The sequence below is a fragment of the Gasterosteus aculeatus genome, chromosome 14 (genome assembly GCF_964276395.1).
Source record: "Gasterosteus aculeatus chromosome 14, fGasAcu3.hap1.1, whole genome shotgun sequence".
NCBI lineage: Eukaryota > Metazoa > Chordata > Actinopteri > Perciformes > Gasterosteidae > Gasterosteus > Gasterosteus aculeatus.
Window position 1 is genome coordinate 4,557,719 of NC_135702.1, and position 25,469 is coordinate 4,583,187.

General features: G+C 47.3%; 2 protein-coding genes across 2 annotated transcripts; both read right to left on the reverse strand.

Moving 5' to 3' along the window:
* Positions 1-208: 208 nt before the first annotated feature.
* thbs4b (thrombospondin 4b) lies at positions 209-10,868 on the reverse strand. The gene is made up of 22 exons (XM_040197627.2): positions 10,471-10,868; positions 8,082-8,279; positions 7,635-7,885; positions 7,414-7,516; positions 7,250-7,332; positions 7,095-7,146; positions 6,830-6,981; positions 5,981-6,118; positions 5,749-5,826; positions 5,513-5,665; positions 5,306-5,410; positions 5,090-5,197; positions 4,685-4,844; positions 3,754-3,872; positions 3,296-3,348; positions 2,980-3,173; positions 2,323-2,501; positions 2,191-2,239; positions 1,906-2,102; positions 1,588-1,760; positions 1,176-1,315; positions 209-894 (listed from the first exon to the last, which is right to left on the reverse strand). Exons 1-22 carry the CDS (start codon positions 10,547-10,549, stop codon positions 836-838), a joined length of 2,823 nt encoding a protein of 940 aa, XP_040053561.2. The 5' UTR covers positions 10,550-10,868; the 3' UTR covers positions 209-835.
* A 6,007-nt stretch (positions 10,869-16,875) lies between these two features.
* Positions 16,876-21,361, reverse strand: LOC120831832 (BCL2/adenovirus E1B 19 kDa protein-interacting protein 3). The gene is made up of 6 exons (XM_040197609.2): positions 21,062-21,361; positions 18,799-18,949; positions 18,548-18,629; positions 18,194-18,267; positions 17,545-17,691; positions 16,876-17,445 (listed from the first exon to the last, which is right to left on the reverse strand). Exons 1-6 carry the CDS (start codon positions 21,297-21,299, stop codon positions 17,397-17,399), a joined length of 741 nt encoding a protein of 246 aa, XP_040053543.2. The 5' UTR covers positions 21,300-21,361; the 3' UTR covers positions 16,876-17,396.
* Between the last annotated feature and the right edge of the window lie 4,108 nt (positions 21,362-25,469).

Consider the following 25,469-nt stretch of genomic DNA (forward strand, 5'->3'; position numbering starts at 1 on the left):
AATATTTCCGGCTGAAGCAAAACGGGCAGCTTTGTTTCTGTTAAAACCTATAAAAGCTTCTGCTTACTGGGGAAGTAGAGGTTGTTTTCACGTGGTTCCTTTGTGACGTGCATGCTAGTACGTCTGCCTGTATGTCGTCTTATAACACATCTAATCATCCAACTGGTAAACATTTAAAAAGATAAACGGGAATAATAGTGGTATCACATTTGGAATGAACAATGTTCTTTAAGGCCCTTTATTTTTTTACCAGGGTTGTGACTACAGAGATGATGAAATGATCAAGATGTCAAGCACCAAATGATGGAGAAACCAGACCTGGTTAAGGTCATCTTCAACAGTAAGTGGGGCACGGCACAGTCTGACATTTGAGTCGTGCAAAACAAAGTGTCCTCTTTGCAAATAGTAAAAATACCGCTCTGAAAAAAACAGTTTACAGTCAAAATGCAGCATTTGGTACGAGGCGGATTTTAAGCGATGACTTTCCTTCCAGTTGTTTGAAGATATATGGAAGCTTTCCATCACTGAACACTTGTTATTATCTAATTTGATGTGACATTCTTGTTTTCAAGTCATGTCACGTGACATTTTCAGTAAAAATAATTATAACTTAAAACCTTCAGCATAATGAGCTCAAAAGAATTCTTTAAGAGATAATCAAATAAAAACACAACTGGGTCACGAAAAAAAGAGACGTGATGATACATACAGTACCGCGATATATATGCACTGAAACACATGAACGCACAGACACACACGCGCACACGCTCACACATTTACACACAGACGCAGGTCTTCGTAGAGCCGGTGTCATGTTTTTTTCTTCGTCTCGACTTTAGTGCGAGTCGGCGCCGTGCTGAGTACTGAACTCCTGGAAATCCTCTGGGATGGTGTCTGTGGGAGCGAGAAGTCGAGCATCGTGAGACGAGCGCAGAACATCAAGCCAAGGCGAGGGCGAGCTGTGTGTTCTATTCACCGAGGCGAGCGACAACTTAACAACTCTAATCTAAAAATCACCTCTCGGACCCGAGCGATGAAAGAGGACATGTAGTGCAAACCACCCGCGGGGTCGCGTGTTCCCCGGCATTCACTGACAAATAATTTTTAAAAACCCCACAATAGAATAGAAACCCGTGTAGGATGTACAGAATCGGGAGTGTGCGTTCCTTGCTCACCGTTGCAGCGGTATTTCAAATTGGACCAGATGATGTTCTCCTGGGAGAAACAGAAGACGCCGAGTCGGCCTCCCCTCATGGTGGTGTCGATTGTGACTCCGGAGTCTGCAACCAGCTCAGTTCCTTCATAAAAACGCGCCCTAAACCAAACAAAGGCAACACCATCTATCCTCAACTCTTTGGCAATTATGCTTTAAATACTTTAAGTTAGATTACAAGATAGTAGTTATAGAGATATTTGTGATTATTGGCAATTGGTAGGTGGATTTTGTTCTTCACACAAGAGCCACTGTTTCAAGCCTTTATGCTAAGCTAAGCTAACCGGCTGCGTTGTCTTCTTCTTCTTCTGTTGTGAAACCAGGCGTTTAAACCTCGGGGGGGGGGGGGGGTGCTTTGGCGGAATGGAGCGTACCTGATGTATCCGACCTGCGGGCGGTGCTGCAGGTACCAGCGGTAGGACACCTTGTCCTTCCAGCCCACATTCCTGGGGTCCTTCCACAGCAGACGCACCTGATCGTTGGTGTCCCCCGTGTGCCACAGCGAGTTCCTCAAGTGCTCCCCGGGGCCAGATCTGGACTTCACAGCCTGATGAGCGGCGACGGGTAACAGAGAGGCGGGCCGAAGCAGACAGGCGAGCGAGAGGGAGGCAGAAATATGGAAAATATGAGGAAATACTAGGACGAGCGTGAATCTGCCGCCCGGGGGGGGAATCGAAGACTCGCGCTTTCACCTTAAGTTGGATGCCGGGCTCGGCCACGGCTCTGAAGGGCGTCGCCTGCCAGTAGGTCTGTTCGGTCTGCTTCCACATCACCACGTAGAAGGAGGACGAGTCCTGGTAGCCGAAGATGAAGCCGGCGTAGTCGTCGTCGGTCACCGTGTTCACGTGAAACGTTCCCTCGAAGTCCACCCCGCTGAAAGCTGTGTAGCCTGACAACGGAGAGGGAAAGCGCTGTTTCACTGAACTCTAAATGCATTTTACTGTCAGATATTCAACACAAAAGGAAATGGTTCTTACCAACAGCAAGTCCTGGGTCACTATTCATGGTCTGCACAATCTCCATTCCCTGTGTGAGAGTTGTTTTTATGACATCCATATCTATCTATAGATATATAAATATCTACAGATAGATAGAAAATAGTCACTCACCTGGTTCAAAACAACCCAGTTGGGGTCAATCTGGGCGTCGCCCTCGGGGTCCAGTACCACCGTCTGATAGGCCCTGAAGTCGGTCAAGGTGACCTCTGCGTTCTCAGGACAGTTGTCGATCCTGTCAATCACTTTGTCCTGGTCAAAGTCAGACTCGCAGATGTCTCCAACTCCATCATCTGAAGGACAGAGAGACGATTCAGACTTAAAGTCGTGAAGCAGTGAAAGTGAGAAATGTGAGTTATTGTTTCAGCTGTTCAACGTCTCTTTACTAACAGAGGTTGTGTTGTGTAATTCATGCAAATTGTTGCGCTCATTTTGTTCTTTTTGAAGTGTGTCCCCTGCGAGGTCGCAATGAGATTTCAGACTGGCCGAGGTGAAAATGTCAAAACGTGCAGACAGAGTATGAATATAAAACAGCCACGAATGCCCAATGAGTCCAATTGAGGAACAGAACAAGCCGTATTTGTTTAATGTGGACGGACTGTGTCTCTCTCGTCGGCACCCTGCTGTGTCGGCTCAGCGTGAGAGATGCTGTGTTTGCTCCAGTTTCTCTACTCGCTGCTGTTTATTTCCTGTATAAACATTATTATTTATTCCAGTCTGGTCTGTTTACGGAGGCTGTGAGCTACACGTCGGGAGGTGCTGTGCGCTCACTGTTGTCGTCGATCTGGTCCGGATTTGGAACCAGCCGGCAGTTGTCGGGACCCGGCGGCAAAGAGTCCGGGATGCCGTCGTTGTCGTCGTCATCGTCGCACTCGTCACCGAGCCCGTCTTTGTCGCTGTCCAGCTGCGAGCTATTTATTACGAACGGGCAATTGTCCTTGGTGTCCTGGTGACCGTCGCCATCGCTACGGGGGGGGGGGGGGGGGGGGGGGGTGAAGGGAAGCGACACCGTCACGTGATGTGGAAAGAGCCGTGGTGGAAGCACGGGGTCAGATGTCAGATCACGACACGGAGACGACGTTATTACCTGTCTTGGTTTGTGTCACAGGAGTCTCCCACCAGGTCGTTGTCGATATCAGACTGCAACAAGAGCACAGAGTTCAACGAAAGTAATCAAGTAAATGTGGGCGGCAGATGAGGAGAAGACAGAAGGGATAAAATCACACAAACTTGAACTCATTTTTTAAAGAAAAACCAGCAGACAACAATGTATCTGTGAAAATAACAACAGGTATACATCTAAGAGAGACACAATTTGTCATTTAAGCCACTGTTTTAATCTTCGACAACGGACATATAAACCATAAACATGTCACATATATTTTTAAATACTCGTCTCAAAAGTAACTTAAGCCATGAGATGTTGAGTTGTGGCGAGACGAAAAGTACAATTTTCCATCTCCGCCGTGTAATGGAAGTCAAAATGGAGATGACTTTCCCCCACAGCCATCTGTGCCTCCGTCCTTCTGTCCAAGTCCGACTGACCTGGTTCGGGTTGGGGATGTCGGGGCAGCTGTCACAGGCGTCTCCCACGCCGTCTCCGTCCCGGTCCAGCTGGTCTCTGTTCTGGACACGCTGGCAATTGTCCAGAAAGTTCTTCAGGCCTTTGCTCACCAGTCAACAAGGGATCTTAGTGTCATTAGTCGGACTCCTTCTCAGCAGTGAAAATATTCAAATCCCTTGTTTTATGGAGCGAATTATTGGCAGATTGGAATCATTGGCTGCAGCCCGAACACAACGAAGACAAAGTTGATGCTGAGCGGAATTTAAAACAAATATGGGTGCGGAACAATAATTGTATGAATACATTTGATCTCTAAGATCCAAGTGATGCATTAAAGTGATCAAATCTGTCTTGAGGAATTCTCTCCCACGAATCAGTGAATTTATATTTTAGGAATTAATGCATAATTGAGCCCTCACATCGGCTCCACTGTTGGATCGGCTGAATGTTCCTTGAAGTCGGGCCACTAGGTTGCACTGTTGTATTTGCTATGAAGCCGACCACCAGTTTGTGTGCAGATGCTATTTCTTATTCTTTACAGGGAGGCAGCAGCAGCAGCACAAATGCATAATAAAGGTCAAGCAGCCGCAATAGATGAGAAACCATCTCCTCGCCTTTGGGGTTTTCTGAGGTGTAATCACGCTGGTGAATCATCAAAGCTGGTGTTCGCTCTGGGCTCTCACTGCTTTTGGCCTTAACGTTTTCATTTTTTTATTGCAGTGCTGTTTGTAATGCCTCAGCTGGCTTATAAAAACATCCATACAACTATAATTTTATCCTGTTTGAGAGAGAGAGAGAGACGTGTGCCGTGAAATCCGTCTACCTGTTACGTTTTATGTGTTTAAGAGTAAGGTAGAAATGTCACACTGATCTAATAAGCCTATTTAAGCACAAGCGTCTCCATCTCCATACCGTCTCCGTCCATGTCGTCGTCGCAGGCGTCCCCTTTGCCGTCGCGGTCGGTGTCCCTCTGGTCGGGGTTCTCCACCGTGCGGCAGTTGTCGCAGGCGTCGCCGTGTCCGTCCTTGTCGGTGTTCCTCTGGTCCACGTTGGCCTTCAATCTGCAGTTGTCCTGAGAACACAAAGGCCCCATTCAGGGTTTAATAGTATTAGTTACGAATGGCCGAGCTGGGTGGGCTGTTTTCCCCTTCTTTTAATTGTTTTCCTTTTACACAATTGAAAAGCTTTTGGGGGGTTTTGGACTGTTTGTTGGACAAAACAACACACTAAGTGAATGGATTCATTTGGAAACAACTAACAGATTAACCAATGAGGGAAATAATCCTCGCATGTATTTGTTGAAACCTTTCCACCAACCTGCTCGTTCAGTATCTCGTCTCCGTCGGCATCCTCGTCACAGGCGTCTCCATAACCATCCCTGTCCGCATCCTCCTGACCCGAGTTGGGGACGAACATGCAGTTGTCCTGTGAAGATGTGCGACAGTAAAAACAGGGAGTGAAACCAGCCCTGAATATCGCAAAAAAAGTTGCTTTTGCTGACAATTTGCAACACCCCCCCACCCCCCTAATTACCTTTTTACAGTTCAGGTCTTTGCACTTGAGTTTTTCATCCGGGTATCCGTCAATGTCTGTATCCTTCCCACACAGGAAGCCGTTACCGGCCCAGCCGATTCCACACTGAGGAGGCAGAGGAGACTCAGACAGAAACGCACATGCAGTTGTGCTCACGTGCAGCATGCGTGTGCAGGTAGTAAGCGGGGGGAGGGGTGAATATCCTACCTGACAGTGGACCGACCCGTCCCTCTCGGCGATACACTGTGCGTTGGCATCGCAGGGGTTGGTCAGACTGTTGCCGCAGCTGATCTCGGGCTTGCAGCCCTTCACTTGGTCTCCCGTGAAACCCGTCTTGCAGCTGCCACAGTGGTAGGAGCCCTGCGCGGGAACGAGGACATCTGGTTGGAATTGTTTTTCCACGTGTGAGGTGTGCTGGGAGAATAGTCCGCAGGGGGCCTCACCACAGAGTTGTGACAGACGGAGTTTGCGGCGCAGCCTCCGTTGTCGGGCGCTTTGCATTCGTCAACGTCGTCACAGACCTGAAAGGGAATTTTAGATTATTTGCTTTTTTTCCTCCAGGTTTTAAAGTTCCAACGATTACTGCATGAAATACATAATGAACAGCTGTGAAAAGTAAAGTACATCTGTTCTCATTTTGTATTTGCGTCGTCCATATTTGATTGACTCCTTTACCTGTTTGTTGGTCTGGGCATACACGACGCCCACCCCCTCCACTGCCAGGCCGCTGTAGCCCAGCGGGCAGGCGTCGCAGCGGAAGCCCGGGGCCGTGTTCACACACTTCACTCCAGGGTAGCAGGGGTTAAACTGGCACTGCAGGAAAAGGAAAAGAGGACATGAGCTCGGCGGAAGCTGAAAAAACGTAAATGGTTCTCACCCCAAAAGCTTTTTAGAGTAGATGACGCTTTTACTCGTGCAAAAAAGAGAAAGAGAAGTCTGAAAGGGGCCAGTCCTCATAAGTTTAACAGGGAAACACACCTCATTAAAAGCCGTGCCTACAGGTAAACTGAATTCCCCAACTTTTGCTTCTGCTGCTTTTATTCCTAAACCCCATTATACCCCATTAGCTTGCAGAGTTTTGTGTTACGTCTCACTTAATTATCTGTCACCTCTATGCTGCTGAGCAGTGAGGATGTTCAGTGCTGCAGGAAGGCAGAGTGGAAATAACCCATGCACTGGAATAAACTCCAAAATGAGCCGGAGACGTTGAGGTCACGTTGGCGGAGTTGAGATGCCCACGGACACAACTTTTGAATCCATAACCACAAAGGAAAACCACTATTTATGGTTTAGGTTTACTTTTTGGTTTTGTCCTGGAATTACTTTCGTACCGTGGGAATCTCTCTTAGCTTTCACGATGATGCTGATGTTGCTGCACGTTTAACATGCCCATCTGTTGTTTGTTTCCACATGAACAATGGCCCCAGGTCGTGGGGCCGTTTGGGTTCAAAAGGTTGAATCATAACTACAATCTTTGCCGTGGAGATCAATAAAAAAAAAAAAACCACACAACCTGAGCCCTACCTCGTCCACGTCGTCGCAGTTGAAACCATCCCCAGTGTAGCCATCTGGACACGGCCCGCACTCGACACCATCCCTGGTCTCTATGCACATATTGGCGCGGAAGCAGACGCCTGGTGTGCACCTCGGTTTCACCACCTCAGAGCCCCCGAGACCTTTCAACAACAGAAGAAGATTGATTTCATCGTCTACAATTTACTTTGCCCGACACGCCAAACGCCTTCGTTGAGCATCGCGTTTAAAGATGCGCGATGTGACATGATCTCACCACAGGCCTGACACTCTGAGATGGTGTTTCTGAGGAACGACGTCTCTTTGACCTGGAAAGAACCAACATAAAAGAGGTCACATGTGTTCAGGGGAGCTGTCGGGAGGTCGAGGGGTCGGGGCAGTGGCCTCGGCGGAGCCGTTGGTGGTAATCACCTGCTGAATGAGGACGTCTTTCAGCTCATTTATCACCTTGGTCAAGTCCAGCATTTGATTGGACAGCTGCTTCGTGTTGACCCCTGAGTAAACAGTACTTTTATTTTCTCCACTGTCTTATTTCTTATATTTGTGAACATTGGCTTCCGCTGAAAGAACCTCACCTAGAGTTTGGACGGAGTCTCTCTGATGAAAGTGGCAGTCTTGTAGTGCCGCGACATTCTCAAACGTGTCCCCAACCACCAGCTTGAGCTCGTCTAAACTCTCCTGTTTGAACAAAAACGGGTCAACGTGAACATCTGAGACATTTACAAATCTCTACATCCACCATTGGGCCTGAAACATATTCATTGTTGTACGTAAACACTGCAAGCGAAGGTGTCACCTGGTCCCTGGCTTGCATGGTCTTCAGCTCCACCGTCCCGTAGCCTGCCGGCAAACCTTGGAAGGCGGCGGGGAGATCCCTGACCGTCTCCACCAGCCTGCAGTCCAGGTGCAGCTCCACCCCGCCCGGCCCGGGCGGCTGCATCCCCTTCAGGTGGAACAACAGTCGGTGCTGTTGGCCGTCTGCCAGGACCAGGTTGTTGAAGGTCACCGAGCTCGTCCTCTTGTCACTCCGCAGGTAGCGCAGCACAGCTTTCAGGGGACGCAGCGAGGAGACGGAGAGAGAATGGGGAGAAAGAGGAGGGAGGATTTAGGAGCTGCATTTACTTCGTGGGGTTGATTCATCCAGTTACAGCGTCTCTCTGTGAGGCTGTGCACGTAGTGGCAGCATGAGCATGCTGACAACGGCAATGCGTGCGTGCTATAACGTTTACCGCGGTCTCCTTACCTCTGTTGAGCTTCCCCATCACTGTGAACTCAAAGTACTTGCTGTTGTCCCGAGGGTTGTACAGGGAAAACACGCTGGTTCCGGTCTTGGGCTGCAACTTGAAGGAGGCCAGGATGAAAGCCTCGCGCACCCCTTGCTCCACCAGACCCCCCTGCAGCAGGTCTGGCAGGCAATCAGGCGAGGTGAGCAGATCATAGACTGTCGACAGGGGATGGGAAAAGGAGAGAAGCGGTGATGCACACGAGTACTGGACGAGGGGAATATTTACAAGCCGCGACCGATCCCCGGGTGAACGCGTTCGAGTCGAGGAAGGGGAGACGAGGATGTCGACCCAACAGACTTACCACGTGGAGGAATCAGAAATCAGCAAGATGTGCTGTGACTGCTGGGTGAACGCTGTTGTTTGGTCAGAGGCACACCTAAGCTGCTCTGGCCGATAGATTACGTCAAATACCTCATTTCATTGTTTTCACAGGCAGCAATATGGCAAACTTTACTGAACACTAACTCGTGGTTACAGTCCTCTTTTTAATAAAAATGACTTGAGAGCCGGACTTCCCACAAGAGGATGTGCTGTGAATCCGTAGTCCACCATCTGCACGAGTCATGAATACACAAGCACCCTAAAAGCGGTCTGCAAGGCCTCCAGGCATGAGGGAGCAAAATTGCTCCCAAATGCTGACAGAGATTAGCCATCCTCAGGCAGGAGTGGGAAGACGAAGTCCTTTTTCTTCTCCCTTCTAGCTCTCACCTCGTATTTCACGTGCCGTGTTTCAGTAAAACACGGGGCTTTACAAAGATGACGCAGTTAGACGGGACAAAGCCACATAGAAAGACTGCTTACATTGGGATTTAGTCTGAAAATGAACGAAACAAGAAGAGAAAAAAATGAACCTTAATGTCTTTGAGTCACTGTAACACCACAGGGGCAGCACAGAAACACACAGAAAGCCCACGCTTCATAAATCTTCTGCATAGGGGGCTTTGTGGGGGTCGGGGTCGTCTTACACTACCCTGAGAAAGGGCCTCGTTTCCCTCCACGATTAACCTCAGATTTCAAGCTTCATAAAACTAGTCCAGCTGAAAGCCATAGATTAAGCCAGTGCCGTGTCCTCTCCTTAACATCAGCGTATAAATATAAGTAATGACTTCAGCATGTTGTTAAAATAAACAGTGGGGTCACAATTGAGACAAAAACCTCCAACAACTGATATTTCTGGAGTGCAGCAGTGGATACGAGTTGTGATTACAGCAGATCAGAAGTCTTGTATTTGATTTCCTGAACACTGCCTCAAATAAGGATTTTGGACGTTTTTCCGCCCGGCGTAGACAGTTAGTTTTGAATTCTGTCAATCTCCGCTCCCGGTGATGTCATCCTTAAGGACGTTGGTATTGATCAACAACCCTTCACAGAGGTCGAGATAGAGGCGGCTGCTTCGTGCTCCGACAAATCACCACAGCTGTAACATAATCTCCTTTAGAACAATTGCAGTCATGCAGGCAATGGACCATTTGCAAAGGAAATGATAGATGATGAACTCCATTAAACTGGACTCGTTTGATACATAACATCAGGCAACTATTGCTCAAACCTCGTAGGGACTACCGGGTGCACGGACGGTATGCCATCCATCACCGGAGTGATTTGTAAGAAGCTGATAAACTATCACCAGCAATCGTCCCGTGTGTTTGTGCTCGGTTTGTGAGTAACCTTGAACACATTTTGTTGTGGCTGTGAAAAAGAGGGAGAAAGGTAGAGGAGAGTTTAATGCGTTTGTGTGACTCGAAGTTCAATATTGCTCCCAGATTAACGTTGATTGTTCCCATGTGTGGGACCGAGCTGGGCCAGAAAGTTGAACCTCCCGAAGCTGAAATAATCAAGCAGTTCTGGCCGGGTGTATATGAAAAAGCAGGAGGACTTTACCTCAGCAGAAATATGTTTACTTTCACTCTTTATTTTTGCCTTCTTCCCGTCAGAAACATAAAAACGCGTTCGGCTGCCTCCACTCCTCTTCAACTGACGGGGATATTTATTTCAGTGAGCATCGTGCACCACGTCTAATCCTTTGTGTTCTTTATGCATATGATATTCTCTTTCGCAGTGCCTGCTTCATCCATTATGCATTGAACTCAGTGTTGGAGCCATTAATTCTTTTTTTGTCAGATGTTAAAAAAGTGGAGGATTACATCATGCAAGTCAGAAGAATGTGGCATTCAAATAGAATCAGAAACTTTTTCTTTATGTGTGTGTGTGTGTGTGTTTAGCTCAAGTTTAGCCTGCATGATTATTCAAATGCTTCCAGCAGCAATCGCTGTTACAATCGGCAATGAAAGTTTTGTCGAAATCGTAATGAACATTAAATAAGTGACATGAAAAGGAAACACTCACCCAAAGCCTGCGCTTCCACTTGCATGCTCAGTTTCAATAGCAGCTGCGAGGCCAGGATCAAGGCCGTCCACACACCCATTTGGTCCTTCCAGCTGGTCCCAGATCAGCACTTTCTCTGTGGTGACTTATCAATATATAGATTCCCCCGTCAGTCTGCGCCTGCGGTGCTTTTTGCGTCCTCGCCTCCTTCTCTGAATCACAAGTGAGATAAGGGTGTCATGGTGATCCGGGTGGAAGTGGCTGAGGGTTTTTTTTTGTGCGTGGGTCTGAGTTGGTCTGTGAATGTGAAGATCAAGGAGTCTCACTAAAGGAGGAGCCTCGGGGGCCAGAACCTGCTTTTAAAACCTTCCTCAGACGGCCCCGTGGAGAGAAGGAGTGACCCGGAGAATCTCTTTGCATTGGCTCCTGCTCCCTGCTGCCGTGTCCCACAGCATCTAAAACCAACACGCTGTACACGAGTAGCTGTTGATCCAATAGCAGCCCATGTTTGGCCACTGACATCATTTTTCAAACTTATATTGAACGCAGACTATTTTGGATTTTGGACTTTTTGAGTTCATGCTTGAGCTGAATTCAAAGTGTTTCCCCCCTCGCAGCAATTAGACTCTGAGAAACAGTGGAGGCTCATTCACTTTCCTCGCATGGATCAGATGAGACACCTCCGTCCATGTTACCATCGTAATCCCCCCCCCCCCACACCTCCTTTCCCTCCTCCGTCCCCGGGCACAGTCAGGAAATGAGCGCTCTCCGCGTTATCCGGCCAGCGGAGCTGCAGACAGACCGCCGGCTCTCTGGGCCTCCAGCTCCTGCAGCAAGAAGTCTGGCACCGCGCGACTCGCCACATTTGGCAGCGACGAGGAGGCTCGGGTCTTAACGATGTTTGTTTTTCCATTCCTTCTCGCCGGCTTTATTTTCAAGCCAACGGCGGCCTCCTCCTTCCAGAATTAAGAAAAGTTAAATAAACAACAAAAATAATCTAATGATGTTTCACTAATTCAACAGGGCCAATTCGCCAGGTGATGTTCTCTCCCTAAAAGGACAAACACGAGTATCTACAGCAACATACGGCAGCAAATGAGTCATAGTTTCCATTCGGCTACCGCAGGTGTTCTTTGCGGTTAGTCTGCACACCGCGGCTCCGGTATTTTGTTGTGTGCCGACATGGACTCCATCCAGTCGGGAGCAGAACACCCAGGGTTTTATCTGCAGTCTGATTGGTTTTCACAATGTTCCTTTGCAGACGTTCTGGTCCTGGATCGCAGAAACCCCCCACGGACCTCCATGCACGGCCTGCAGCTGCCATCAGGAGCTGGAGCACGTCAGTCCGCTGGAGGACCGGGGCTGAGTCACGTCACGGCGCGATCTACGAGGTCAGACAGTGAACAGCTGGCTCGGACATAGAAGTCCTCTGACACCACATCTGGACTATTTTTATTCGCGATACGGATGTGATCGAATCCAGAGACTCTCAGCTCAGCTTCTCCTTGTGTGGGTCTGTGGTAGCAGCATGTCCCGTGTCCCCAATGAAGCCGACCTGTTATCCTTCTTTTACATTATTGTAGGATACTTTATGGAGCTCAATTGATTTAATTGTCAATATGCTGCTGGTGACCTTATTTTCATAGTAGTTGTACTCGCATACGAATGCAAACATTTGACCTTCTCTTGGTTCCGCGTCAGTTTATTCTACATAAAGTACATAAAACATGAAATAACTGTAATCCATAATTAAATGTTTTGTTTTTTCTGGCAAAACTGGAAAAAGCTTCACGGATGTTGAATGCGTGGGGGGGGGGGGGGGGGGGGGAGGCATTATGTGACATAAAAGAAAATCGTTATATTCACCACACAAAGGTTCCTCTTCACAATACATTCTTTCCTAAAACAAGTTAAATCGGTGCCCTCGCGCTTGAGGACACAGACTTTTACGAGCACAGCTGGAGGTGACCATGAGTCTCCACACTCCGGCGCTGAGTGGTCATTACACGGTGGGACGCTACGTCTAACAAGCGCTCCACTGTCTTACCTGATGAGGTTATGCAACAGCTGCGAGTCACAGAGGGCTGATCCGACACCTCATTAAATCTGCAGCATCTATCGAAACATCCACCCAGTCTGGTGGAAGGCACTCACTCCCAACCCCAAAAAATCCAGCATTAAATTGGGAGAATTTTTGGTGTTGGACAGACTCTGAACTCAAGGCAGAGGCTTAATAAACGGACACACGTTTAAGGCGCCAAACTCTTGAGCCAAATTGGTAAGTCATGGCGGATGAGGCTGTCGGGTTCCCTGCAATGGTCCAGAACAGCAGAGAGGGCATGAATACAAATGATGCATCAAATGTTATCGCACCAAAATGAATCGGAAATCTTTTTCTGAGCCAAAATGCAACAGAAAACCTTTAGAAATGAGCTCATTACAGTTGTTGCTTTATTTAGTCGTTGGCCTTCACCTCTTTAAACTTAATTGCCGCAAACATTTAGGCTTTTAGCTGAACGTGAGTCAGACTATTAGTCTGGTTTGTGCATTAAAAAAAAGACCATTGATAGATTATTTCAATTCCACTTACCTGACTGGACCTCTGTAAAATCGCTCATAATGATCTCACTTTTGGACGCTGTAACATAAACCCTTGACGCCTCTCTTGGAAAAAACAGGGCTCTTACGCCTGAAGATTGATGATCGGTGCACAGATGGATTCTCAGAACAGCCTACACGTGTGATTTGGGGGCGACGTATCGTTTCTAAAACAACAGTGGGGTCTGAGCGGCTCGCTGCATTCCTCCGTGTCGTGCGATGGGACGCGATGAAGGCCGATGGGTTCGCCATGTGGGAACCGTGGGTTCACTCTGCGACCGTCTCAGACTGTCCAGCTGCTCCTTTAGTGACTCACAGCACCCGCTCCGTCCTAATGCACGTCACCTGCACGCCTCACAGTTGCAGACTGCCCCCCCCCCCCGCGGACGCAACCTCTTCGCATTGCTCTGAACTTTCTCTGATCCCAACTGTTGCCTCACAATCCTGCAGACATTCATATTCCCCTTAGAGGATGAATTGAAAGAACCTCGGTGATCCTCGGACATTTCATCCGGCATTCCCATCAGTCTCAGGGATATTTTGTTATTTGTGCTATTTGGCGAATGATGCCGTGCTAAAAACAGAGATGCATGCATCATCACTGCTAGCAATGTGGATATTGGCTTTTAGCCGTCAGCCTTAATGTGCTGCAAGCATGCATGGCTCTTATGGCCAGGTTGTGATGTAAAAGAGCTATTCTGAAAGACGTGTTGTCCGACTACATTGGAAAATGTTAACAGATGTTCTTGAAGGTGGAGCGAATGGGCAGCTGAGAGAAGGGTTGCAGTTATTCATACAAAAGGTGAAAGGAATATTTGTCATGATTAGGGAAAAAAAAAAATCCAATTCGACCCATTTTGCAAAGGGCCCGAAGTGGGTGTGAATGTTGGATGGTTGTTTTGGAAAGAAATAGTTGGAAGTGGTTCTGATATTGGAGTGGCAGGACGGGGTTCTGATGACGCACACTGGCGGGTTCAGTGTTGTTTCCTGTCTTCACCATTCATTATACAACATACAAACTAAAATGGGAAAAAAAATACTCAATGTCCCATACAAGTCAGCGTTCTAAATAGAAAAAAAACGTGCCAAACAATTGCGCAACAACTTTGAGAGGACAAAACGCTCCGACGCAGCGTGTTTTTACACAGTTCCATTGAGCTCCATTGAGCTCCACTGATCCTCCTTCCAGGTGCTCTCATTAATCCCTCATGGTTCTGGCACGTTAACGCCAAGCGTGTCTGAGCTAGAAAGGTCCTCCGTACGGTGGGAACGCGGCGGGATTTGTCCAGACACACTCACATTGCTGCAGCGTTGTCAGGAGTGACAAGAGTTTGAAAAAAATGCAAAAATCTCTCTCCTGAAAACGTTTGCGGCGGCGCATTCGTTGTGCAATAAAGGATGTCAAATCTCATCTGAAGGGGACGCGGCGATCTCCTCCCACTAACGTTCTTTCATTCACTGCGGTGCTCCCTGAAGCAGACATCACATTTCAGAGATGAATGTATTTATTGTGCACGGGTCCAACTACTTAGGAACAAATGGTTTTACCCGTCAGCGTTATTACGTGTCTGATTTCTGAGTGGGATAAACATTATTCGCTTGTGTGGAGTCGTGAGCTGCAATTCCTTCTAATAAGTGGGTTGCCAGGCGGAAGTGGGCCACATGCGGTGAAGTGGAGTTACAGAATGATTCACCTTGTTTGAATGTCGGCTGCTCGGACGGCGCGTCGACTAAAACCATTTGAAACCGGACTCTCTCCATTTCCTGTCTAGCAGCGTAGAAGCAGGAAGACAACGCGTTTCCCAGAAAGAGTCAGATGTCCGATCCCTGAAACGGAGCGCGGGGAACGAACAGATTTGTTCCACATTTGGTGTCCTTGTGTTCTTCCACAAACCCCCGACCGCTCAGACTCCCTGCTGACCGCCGTGTTCCACGAGCAAGTCTGCAGTTTCACTTTTACGCTCCAAAAAATCACACGTGGCATTTACGGCTTGTTTGCCGTAGTAATTACGCCGCTTTCTCCAGGGAGGGTAATACACGATCGGCAGATCTCAACATATGACGACGTCACAAGGTTCACAGCAACAGCGTCGCTGTGTGAAATCATGGTGATTTACGACAGCCGGTGGCGCCCGTGACCGCCTGTTGGCCTCAAGCTGAGGATAAACAGGTTAAGGGGTTGAATGGGGCCTTTTCCACAGGCCGAAAAGCATCGCTTTATGGATAATTCTGACAAACTGTCGAAGCTTTTACTATCATCTCTTTAGATGGTGATGAAACTGTACTTATCAAAGCAATCACTGAGGTCTGGGTACACAGCAGGCCAAGCTATTTCATTTTAAAGAAACAATTCAATGGTCTTGATCGTGTTTCAGTTGATCTTATTGGCAGCAGGGAATAATAAGATTGTTCGTGCACGAGCGTATGGGTGTCTGCGAGAGAGTGCACATCTGTTTGTTCACGGCTAATCTCGCAGACATCTGCACCGGCCTGCTTGTTAGTTTGTGTGCTCATTGATGTCGTTCTACTCAAGCAACGTCGACTCGCTACTCCGAGCAGACATCTGCATTTCTTTTGCACACTGGTTTTTGTTCGGTCGCTCTGACGGGTGCGCCCTGCCCTCATCGTGGTCGGCCTACAGCCGAAACCGTGTTTGTAGACAGTTGCCATGGTTACGGCCGGCGATAAAGCTTTTGAGTAGCTCACCTTCTGAGTGATGGTCTGTGTGTGTTTTCATCTGTTTTTGTCGCCGCCCCTTTGCCTGATTTAACGCACCTCAGACGGCTCAATCCCCTTGTGAAGAAGAGACATTGTGGGTGGTTGTAATTCATCACTTTGTGTTGTTCAGCGTCTTGTTATCATAAAATGACATCAACACAATTTTGTCATAGTTTAAGTTGTCCTAACCGCAAACCATTTTTATTGAAAGCCTTAATTGCAACATAAACGGAAGAATGATGAATGGACACTTTCGAAGCACCTCGCTGCTGTTGTTCCTTGCTGTTTAAAAGCGATGCCAAAACACGTACTTGTATCCAGGCATGGTTCACACGTGGGTGTGTTATCTGGGGGGGGGGGGTCTGTGAATAGAAACCAGGTGCTTTTGTGCTTTGCCAACACGGGCCTGTTGCTGCGTCGTCAGCTCCCGAGTATCTAGAAGCAGCTTAAGGAGCTCAGCGGGATTCCTCACATCAAACACTCGGCTAATGGCTGATGAACTCGTTGGGTTTTGGTTGAGCCGGACAACAAATGGGTAACGTTTTACGTTCAAGGCGGCACAGCAAAGCCTCAGTTTGCTTCTCAAGCCATTCGTTCTGGATCCGAGCTATTTTCATGACATGTTAGGAGGAAACGGCTTTGTGGTTTATGGGAAACCAATAAAACGTCAGATCCTCGACTGGTCCAAGCAGCAGCGTGTTATAAAAGAAAAAAAAAAGACTTTTGTGAGGTAAGGAATGACAAAAGCAGATGGTGTGATGTCATGCTAGACGAGAGGAAGAGTCATTCATGGTGGCGGTCAGTTATTAAAACCACTAGTCAAACGCACATCATCCCATCAGCACAAAAAAAAGAGACTTTGAGTGATTTACCTCATGTGGAATACAAGATGCTCATGAGGTCAACAACAGAGTCGAAGGGTTTGAATCTCAGTTTTAAAAGATTGCCTGAAAATAATCTGACAAAGAGCAAAAAATACATTCCGTATGAATTACTGGTCTTAATTCAATAAATCTGTTTAAAAGTGCTTCACTTTCCCTGCATTTATTAAACGCGTGTCCGGCAAACTCTTCCAGGATGAGACAGAGAACAAAAGATCCTAGAGGCACATTAAAGGTTTGCAGGAGTGAAGTTTAATGGGATCACGATTGTCTTCATCGGTGGTCAAATATTTAATTGGTTTTACGGGACAAAAAGCACAAACAGAGCCACTGCTACGTCCACTCAGTCTCTACATCAGATGCTGCATCAGTGCAGCTCGCTGGTACACGTCCTCATTCGCTCTGACACATGACAGACAATTGGATGGGGGGGGGGGGTCACATCTCATCTTTGTCACACGTTTCCCAAATCACCGTTTTCATCTCCTCCACTGGAAAGGGATTTATTGTTCTAGCCGGCTAAAACTCGTCCTCTCCTCTCTCTTGTATCCGGGGCGATAGCTCCTCTCCGACCTCGCCGGTGGGAGGCCACCGTTCTCCTCATCGGGGCCTCTTCAGGCAGAGCGCTGCTGGGTGGACGGAGGGGCAGAGGTACAGACGGGCTGGGTCCTAAAGTTGCCCCACGATGGAGAAGGAAGGAGGCACACTAGCAACTAGTAATAGAAGGACTGAACCGGGCTGCAGCCGACGTCACAGCGTGCTTGTTGTTGAAGCAGCCAAACGCTTCCCAATGTAGATCCTAAAAAGAGCGAGAAACATCGCTGAACCTCGTCCCCAAACAGCAGTTTAGCATCATTATCAAGCTTCAGACGGCATTTTGGGGGTTTGTGCGTCTCACCCGACTCCAAGTGTGAGCAAGTGTGACGCCAGCAGTGAGGGAACAAGGATGAGGAAAACATCGGAGGAGAAGATTCCCCTCTTCATCACCTCCGTCTTCCTCACGCTCAGGGAGCTTTGCTGCTTCGGGTGCTGGAACACAAACTCTCTGCAGAAGAAGAAGTAGCGCGACGCAGGCAAAGGGAGAAAAAAAAATAAACATGAGATAATGAGAACACAGCAGATGGAGGGCTGAGAATGCAACAGGGGATGCGAGGTAGAGAAACCATTAGGAGCCACTTGTCAAATGGACTTATTGAGGCAGCGCAAGAGACACAACACTGAGACAAGCTGTCAAAGTCAAACGTGAGAGACCCAAAGACGAAAAGACTCACTAAGCTCAGAGAAAGTTGCAGCACGTAACATTAAAAAAATAAAATGTTGTTCTGTAGCGATTAAACAATCTCGATGCAACGTGCTGATAAGTGTTCTTCGTGCGCCGCCATGAGCCGTATTGATCTCCACGTCAAACTCTTGGCAGGAAAGCGCCAATGCTTTTAAATAGTTTATCACCTTTATGTCTTTGTAAATGCTTCCAAAAAACTCAGTGAATTATGAATGTGGTTAAAAAAAAAAAAAAGCGAACATAATGACTAAGGAGGAGTTCTTACTTTGGTGGCATATTTTCAGGTCGACTGGACCAATCCCACACCCAGTCGGTGTCCACTCGCCTCTCAGCCTCCTCCTGCAACAGACGAGCAAACCTCGGCACTGATGCTGACACAGAGGTTTAATGTCTGCAAGCTGATCAGCTTTAATAACGGAAATGAGAGCAGCAGCGGAGGAAATCAATAATAAAAAATAGGTTCTATCTGCTTTTGCTGAGGTCGTCAGTGGTCATCATTACAAGTAGACTTTTTGTATTGAAGTTAATTGGCTCAAAATATGACCCCCCAGAGGGAGGTCATTTCATTACAAAATGAAATGTCTGTTGTGATCAAGCCGTTTTGGATTAAGATGAATACCTGTATGGTGATGCAGTCGCTGTCCTGATCACTGGTGGGTCTCGGGGAACCGGTGGACTGCGGAGTCCCCTCACGTGTAGGACTGTGCACCACAAACACACATTTACAATGTGGACAATAGCGACAAGATGTGGACTGACTGCATTCAGGCTTTCTGCTCAAAACAGATTATTCTGTTTTTGACCCCCCCCCTCCACCTCCTCCCCAAACAACAAAAACAAAATAACCCACACAAACACACTGCACATTACCTGTCTTTGCTCCTTTCACACTCCAGCTGGGCCTCCAGGAGGATCCTCTCCAGCTCCCCCTGCAGGGCGGAGGAGATGCTCTCCTGCGACCCCGCCGGGCTCTCCCTGCGGCTCACGGCGGTGATCAGCTCCTCCAGCTCCACCCAGGAGCCTGAGGAGGAGACGGCAGGAGTGGATGAGGAAGGACGGAGTAAACAGGAGGAAGGTATGGAAGACGTTTACGAGAGAAGACGAGTCGCTGGGGATACGAGTGTGACAAAATATTTTGGATATTATAAATTTGTTAGTAAAATGTGTTTCATGTCCTGTGACCTGAAACTGAACATTAATTTAATAAAAATCAGCTGAATTGTAATTTGTTTTTGCAAAATGTTTTTTGTTGTCTCTAATGTCAAACTCTCCCTGTTTGTAAGAACATGAAACATTCTATTAATGAATGAAACTGCCTACAATTTGACATGGCCCTCTGAATTACTGCCCTTTGTATCTTTAGTTGCCCCGAATAACCCACTAATCCCATTATAAGGCTTTAGGATGCACGATGGTTCAAATGTCCCATTTGTTTCGTCCTGTAATGTTGCTACACGTTGGTGTGCACTGATAAGTGTGTGTTGACGCGTGCAGCATGTCCTGACATTAGAAGACAAATGAGACGGCGACCAGATGGACAGTGTTGTGCAGAACGCACATGCGCACAAACACTTTGACGCAAAGAGTGAAGCCAGAATCTCCGTCCCGGAATAAATGACTTTGGAGCACACACAGCCTAGAAACAAATGAATGAATGAATGAATGGTCACTCTGGTTCAAGAGCAGGAAGAGATTCTCACACACACACACACACACACACACACACAGTCAAACAGTAGGGCAAGGCTAACTCAGGCTGACAGCATGCTTGCTTACGTAAGACCTTATTTCGGTTGGAGATTAGCCATTGGCCCTCTGCTCTCCTCCTCCTTGTTCTCCCTTGTCCCTTTGTGGCATCGGCAGCATTTAGAAAATATCAACACCTCACCCCCCCCCCCCCTCCCCCCTCGTCTGATCGCTCAAGGCCGCTCTTTACGCAGGTCTTTGACGCTCTACTCACACAAAAAGCAGCAGGGGGATGGAGACATGAGTGGGCAGAGAGCACGCAGGGAAACTGTTGCCCTAGTTATTTGTTCTATTTATGTTGTTTACAGAGGGGAGATGTGACATAAACGGTGTCGTTGTCGGACTTATCGGTCATCATTCGGCAGCACTAAATCAGTATTGCAGCACAACCGGCTGGTTTTCGATTCGCTGTTGAATGTCTGCTTGCAGTTTGGGGACAGTGCAGAAATCGAAGGGACAGGGAGGTGAAAAAAAAAATTATACAGAAGGTTTTGGGGCTCATTCAACTATAAACTATACAAGTCTCCATTTAATCAACTTTAATGAATTTTGAATGCTGAAAATTTGAAAGCAAAAGGAGCCCTTTTCTTCTCGAGTGACTTATTTGCTCCGGACTAGAGAATCACATTAACGTTTAATAATTGCATAACAGTATCGGAAAGTATTGAAAGAGTTCAGAAATAGAGAGCGGCTGAAGTTTTGTGTAAATGTTACACAGTTAGCATTTGTCAGCTGATTAGTAAGAAGAAATTGAGAGAAATTAAAGTGAGGTTTTTTTAGGGCCTGAAACACAGAAATCACAACGTTTAAATATCCGTCTTACTGAATCTGTTGACACAATTCTGACAAACAAAAGAAAAACTCCTAAAGGATTAGTCTCCGAATTGATTTTTTTACATTCCAAATATAACAAAAAATAAAATAAAATAAACTCCTGGATTTGGCTGCATGAATGTCTCATAATATCCCTGCCCTGCTTTTAAAGAGTCAGGTTTAAGGCCCATCACTACATTCCCTGTGCGTCCTGCTCCCTTATGACATAGTTACCCAGCATCCTCTCTGCCAGCAATGAGCTCGCGGCACAGCGCACCTATAAGCCTCAGGAAATCCACGCATCTTAATTGGCTTACAGAGAAACAAACAGGTGAGTCGTGGAATCCGTTTACACAACGATGCAAACAACACTTCCCCTCAGTGGCGGCGAGTCCCCCACCGGCGACGTCGCAACCGGTGACACAGTGAATCGGTTTGGTCATTTACCGAGTTTGGTCGATAACGCAAACACACAACGGGGGGCTCGGTTAGCAGAACAAGGCAAACACGCAAACGTCATGATGTGACGGCACACGACCACGCCGGCACCGGCTCGTGTGCCGCCGTCACTCACCGTGGAGTCCGTCCTCTGGTGCCTGCGGGCCGGGCAGAGACATGCTTGCGCGCCGGGGTCTGGATGGAGGGTGCGCGCGGGTTTCTGCCTGCTGCGCTTTTCTATCAGCCGCTCTCTCGAGTTTGTTGTTGTCTAAAAGAGCCACCGGGCATCGACTCTGCACTAATCCTCCCCCCCCCCAACCCCCAATCCTCTGCTCCCTCCCCATCCCTTTCCCACGGGCCCGGCCAGGGTGCATGAGGCAAACACAACAAGAGCTCAGCCGGGTCACGCACAGCGTGCCAACAGGTGTGCGCCCTAGACAATGAACCATGTTGTATTCAAAACTTTCATTTACACTTCATTACATTTTGTACGATTTGACATGAAACTACGCAAGCACCTCTGTAACTAGCTGCACGTGGAGAATGGATTGTACCCGTCACTCACACGCTGATGGCCGGGGGGAACGTGCAAGGTGCCAAACTAACATTCACACTCCTTTAGCACAGCTGTGGGAGCCATTCGGGGGGGAAGTGCCTTGCTCAAGGGCGCCGGCATGGACGAGCGGAGTGGTGACTCCATGGCACCTTATCACATACCAATAATCTCAGCTCACCCTTTGATGAGGGTTACGCAATCTAGTGGAAAGGATGTTATGCAATCTACATTTCCCGTATTTCTGTAAATCACACACTTTTGTGAACAGACATGGAAGGATTACAGGTACTTGAACGCAAAAGCACCACTCGGAAACAGAAATGCAAGTGCAGCTGTTTAAAGACAGGGTCAAAACCAGGAGGTCGACCGTCCAAATCTAAAAAGAGGGCCGCGCAGAGACCCTTTGTCGGGTAGACAGGCAAACAGGGTTGCAACAGGTAGCACAGGAACAATAACACACGAGACAATCTGCCAGGTGAAAATCAGGGGACCTAAATAGTGAGGGACAAATGGGCTGCAGGTGAGAACCAGGTGAAGCCAACGAGGGATGATCTGGTGAGGATGACAGGATCCCGAACGACAACAGGCAGGCAGGACGAAAACCGATGAGACGGAGAAATTGTGACGAGACTGCTAACATACGTTTTATAACTTAGAATCTGGCGTGTTTTTGCATATCGGCTATTGTGAGACGAGCTTCCCTGTGCAGTGGCTGTAATACGCGTATGTTGCTGCATGTCAAACATGTCCATCTGGTGTTTGTTGTGATGACCTCAAGTGCCCCCAATGCTGGATTTGTCGGTCTGTTGTGTTGTAATGCAGGTAGAGGAAAACACGTAACGGGAAGTAAACACTGTGTGACGGATGTTGTCGTCAAAAAAAATACTTTCACACTTTCTAACGAACTGAGAATTTCAAATGTTCAGTTAATATTTTATGTGTTTCATTTTTTCCAAAGCGTTATTGGGTCATAAGAGTGTCTGATGAACCACATAAGCTAAATAAGTCACGTCTCCTGCAGGGGGAACCAACAGCAGCCGGCAACCACTTCCACTCAGTCGATGAAGCGTCAAAATGTAATGGCCTCCGTGTCCTCAGTAACAGCCAATAACAAGTAAGTTTGGATTTCTGGTCTCAATCCACTTTTACACATTTGATACACTTTCAATAAATAGCAGACGGGACTTCATCATAAACAGCTGTGTTAAAGTAAATAATCTCTCCGTTAACAATCAGTGAGTAGAAGCTTTTCTGACGATTCACTTGCGGAGTCAAACAAACAAACTAACAGGTTTTTCACTGAAGACGTTGGAAATCATCCTCTGGGCACCATGAATGTCTGTTCATGATCAAGTGACACACGGCTGTTCACATTCCCTTCCTCTCCCCCACCCCGTCACATCCATCTGGTCCTCCTTCTCACCTCAGGCCCCCCAGGTCCTTTTCCACTCACTACACGCCACTTCCGTGTTGTTGCCTTGTGCTGGGATCTGTATTCTGGAATCTGGGAATAATCTGGATCTCGCTGCATGTCTGTTTTTGTGACCCATGGAGATTTTAATTTAGGTATTCAGTTTATACTGAACACCAAAAAGAAAGAAATACGTGCAAAATGTCCTAATTGACGATCGTTCTATAATGCCGCATTTACCAAGTCAAATTATTAAGGCTTTTTGCCAAAATCTAGAGAATATTTATAGTTTTAAAAGCGCTCTCTTTTAATCTTCGGCAAGCTGCATTTGGGCCGGAGAGAACACTTTGATGTGTGAAAAACATGAAATGAAACGGACCGGAGCACATCAGGATGTTCACGGTTGGTTGGTGCATCATCGGCATCACACACCTGGAGAACATCTGAGAAGTCAGGGTTATATTTACTCTGTTTTTTAATGGATCAGATCGAGAAATTGTTTCATGTTTTTTATTTTTCCGTTTTTGTGCCTGTACGGAATGAGCCCCGGGGCCCCGTCACCAAGTCTATTTCTGTGTCATTCCCGTTAAGACGCTTGGCATCAGCAGCATCAGCGGCACACAGACACTGAGATGGATCGTAGCCAAGAGCAGACGGGGAGAAAGCGTTCGCTGTACTCTGGTCGTGACGGGGCGTTAACCTCTCACTAATGATGTTCAGACAATAAAGGTGATGTCAAAATTTGCAACGTGATCTCCAAAACCTGTTCGTAAAAATGTATACGAAAATCTTGAACATACAAATTCGTAACAATACATACGAACAACATGGCGGACCGTGTCAGATTCTTGGGTGAACGTCTCTCCGCCATGTTGGATTTTTTGAGGGGGTTAGGGTTAGTATCTAGTATTCAACAATTTAACATTGATTTCTCGTTAAATATGCAATCATAACACGTTTATTTTACATCGTTAGACTTCACGAAGTGTGTTTACGGGGCGCAGGTCCCCGTTCACTTTGAACAGGGTGACGGCATCAGTCGCAGTCCGTATTTATTTCGTATGTATCACTACGAATTTGTATGTTCAAGATTTTCGTATGCATTTTTACGAACAGGTTTTGGAGATCAGGCTGAAATTTGAGGTGAATTTTCCTTCTTTTTGAAAAGGTGTTTTGAAATACAATATCACCACCTGGTGGAAAGAGCAACCAAAAGGCGATTCCATCCATCAGCTTCAGAATGAAAACTTTCATGTAATACAGATCCACACGACTGCCGGATAACTTTTTTTTTTTGGAAGGCGTATCTGAGGTAGACAAGAAGACCTCGGGGTCAATAATGATGCAATGCATAGCAGCAAGCCCAAATCCCCCGCTTTCACAATCTATCTTCTCAACCATTTATTATGTTGCCAAGCAGCGTTTCTCTCCTGACCTCCAGCCTTGTTTCTGGGCAAGAGGACGGACACGGAAAGTCATTATTCGGCCCAGAAACAAAGCGGAAAAAAAAGTTCCCTCATCCATCAAAGCCGCTTAAGATCTTTGACAATGTCCCGGATTCCGCCTCGGATCAAAGAGAGAGGGAGACGCCGGTCGTAGTCAGGTCCGGCAAATGGCTCACCCGCCCTGTTCATCCATCATGCTTGAAACCCGAGATAGCAAAATAACAAAAGCCTTTCAGGTAATGGCCGCAGCCAGATCTCGCCATTAGACACGTCCGCTGTCCTACGACCCTGTGATTGATGACTTGATCTGCGCGTACATAAAAGGATCTGCTTAAAATTCACTTTTTTTAGTAGCAGGTCGGACTCGGGGGCTGATTAATGGGTGCCAGTGAAACTAGTGGTGGGGGTTTTTTTTGGTGGCTCTGTGGGATTTTTTTCTCATTCTAAATGGCTACACTCAGGGAGCTTATTAGCTTGATGAATAATAATTACAGTTTCTGGGCTCAGGCCGAGTGGATGGTAACCGACTCATGTGGACAACAGAAATCAAGATAAAGAGAGAGAGAGAGAGCGAGACTTCTCTCTGCAGCAACGTGATGTTTGCTAGACACACTTCATAATGGCATCTTGATCAAGGACACGAGCTGCTGTCGTACTGGAAGTATCTAAGTGGCAGCCGTGATGCTAGCTGGTCAAATTCGCTCAATGCCAACGGGACGCGCTTCAGTGGTTTTTAGGAAAAAGGGAAAAAGGCGATAATACCGCACCGCCATTCCTTGCAGTGACGACGTTTAACGCCGCGCACATGATACGGTTTGTTACACGTAAATGACGTAGCGCGGCTAAAGTGTAGTAGCGTTATCTTCCCAGCTTTGTGTGTTTGGATCTCGCACGCGTCCTATTTGAGCGATTCCACGTGTTCTGGGTCTGTATAAAATGTGCAAAATAACCAAACCTGGCAGTATCGAGTGGGACGGGAGCCACGTGCGGCGCGGCATAAGAGAGACATATTGCGATTGTGGTGGACTGTGTTTTTTTTTTACCAGGCCCGAGAGCGTTTTTCTATTAGGATCTTTTGAATCATTATTTTCGGGCATGGCAGCGTGAAACAATATTTCATTTCCAAGGCAGG

Coding starts and splice junctions, on each gene's coding strand:
- thbs4b (XM_040197627.2), bottom strand. CDS start 10,549: ATGGGTGTGTGGACGGCCTTGATCCTGGCCTCGCAGCTGCTATTGAAA. Junction 7,886..8,081: donor GATGGGGAAGCTCAACAGAG/GTAAGGAGACCG, acceptor GTCCCCTGAAAG/CTGTGCTGCGCTACCTGCGG. Junction 6,982..7,094: donor CTCAGAGTGTCAGGCCTGTG/GTGAGATCATGT, acceptor TGTTGTTGAAAG/GTCTCGGGGGCTCTGAGGTG.
- LOC120831832 (XM_040197609.2), bottom strand. CDS start 21,299: ATGCACCCTGGCCGGGCCCGTGGGAAAGGGATGGGGAGGGAGCAGAGG. Junction 18,950..21,061: donor ACCAGAGGACGGACTCCACG/GTGAGTGACGGC, acceptor TCTCCTCCTCAG/GCTCCTGGGTGGAGCTGGAG. Junction 18,630..18,798: donor TGTGAAAGGAGCAAAGACAG/GTAATGTGCAGT, acceptor TGTGGTGCACAG/TCCTACACGTGAGGGGACTC.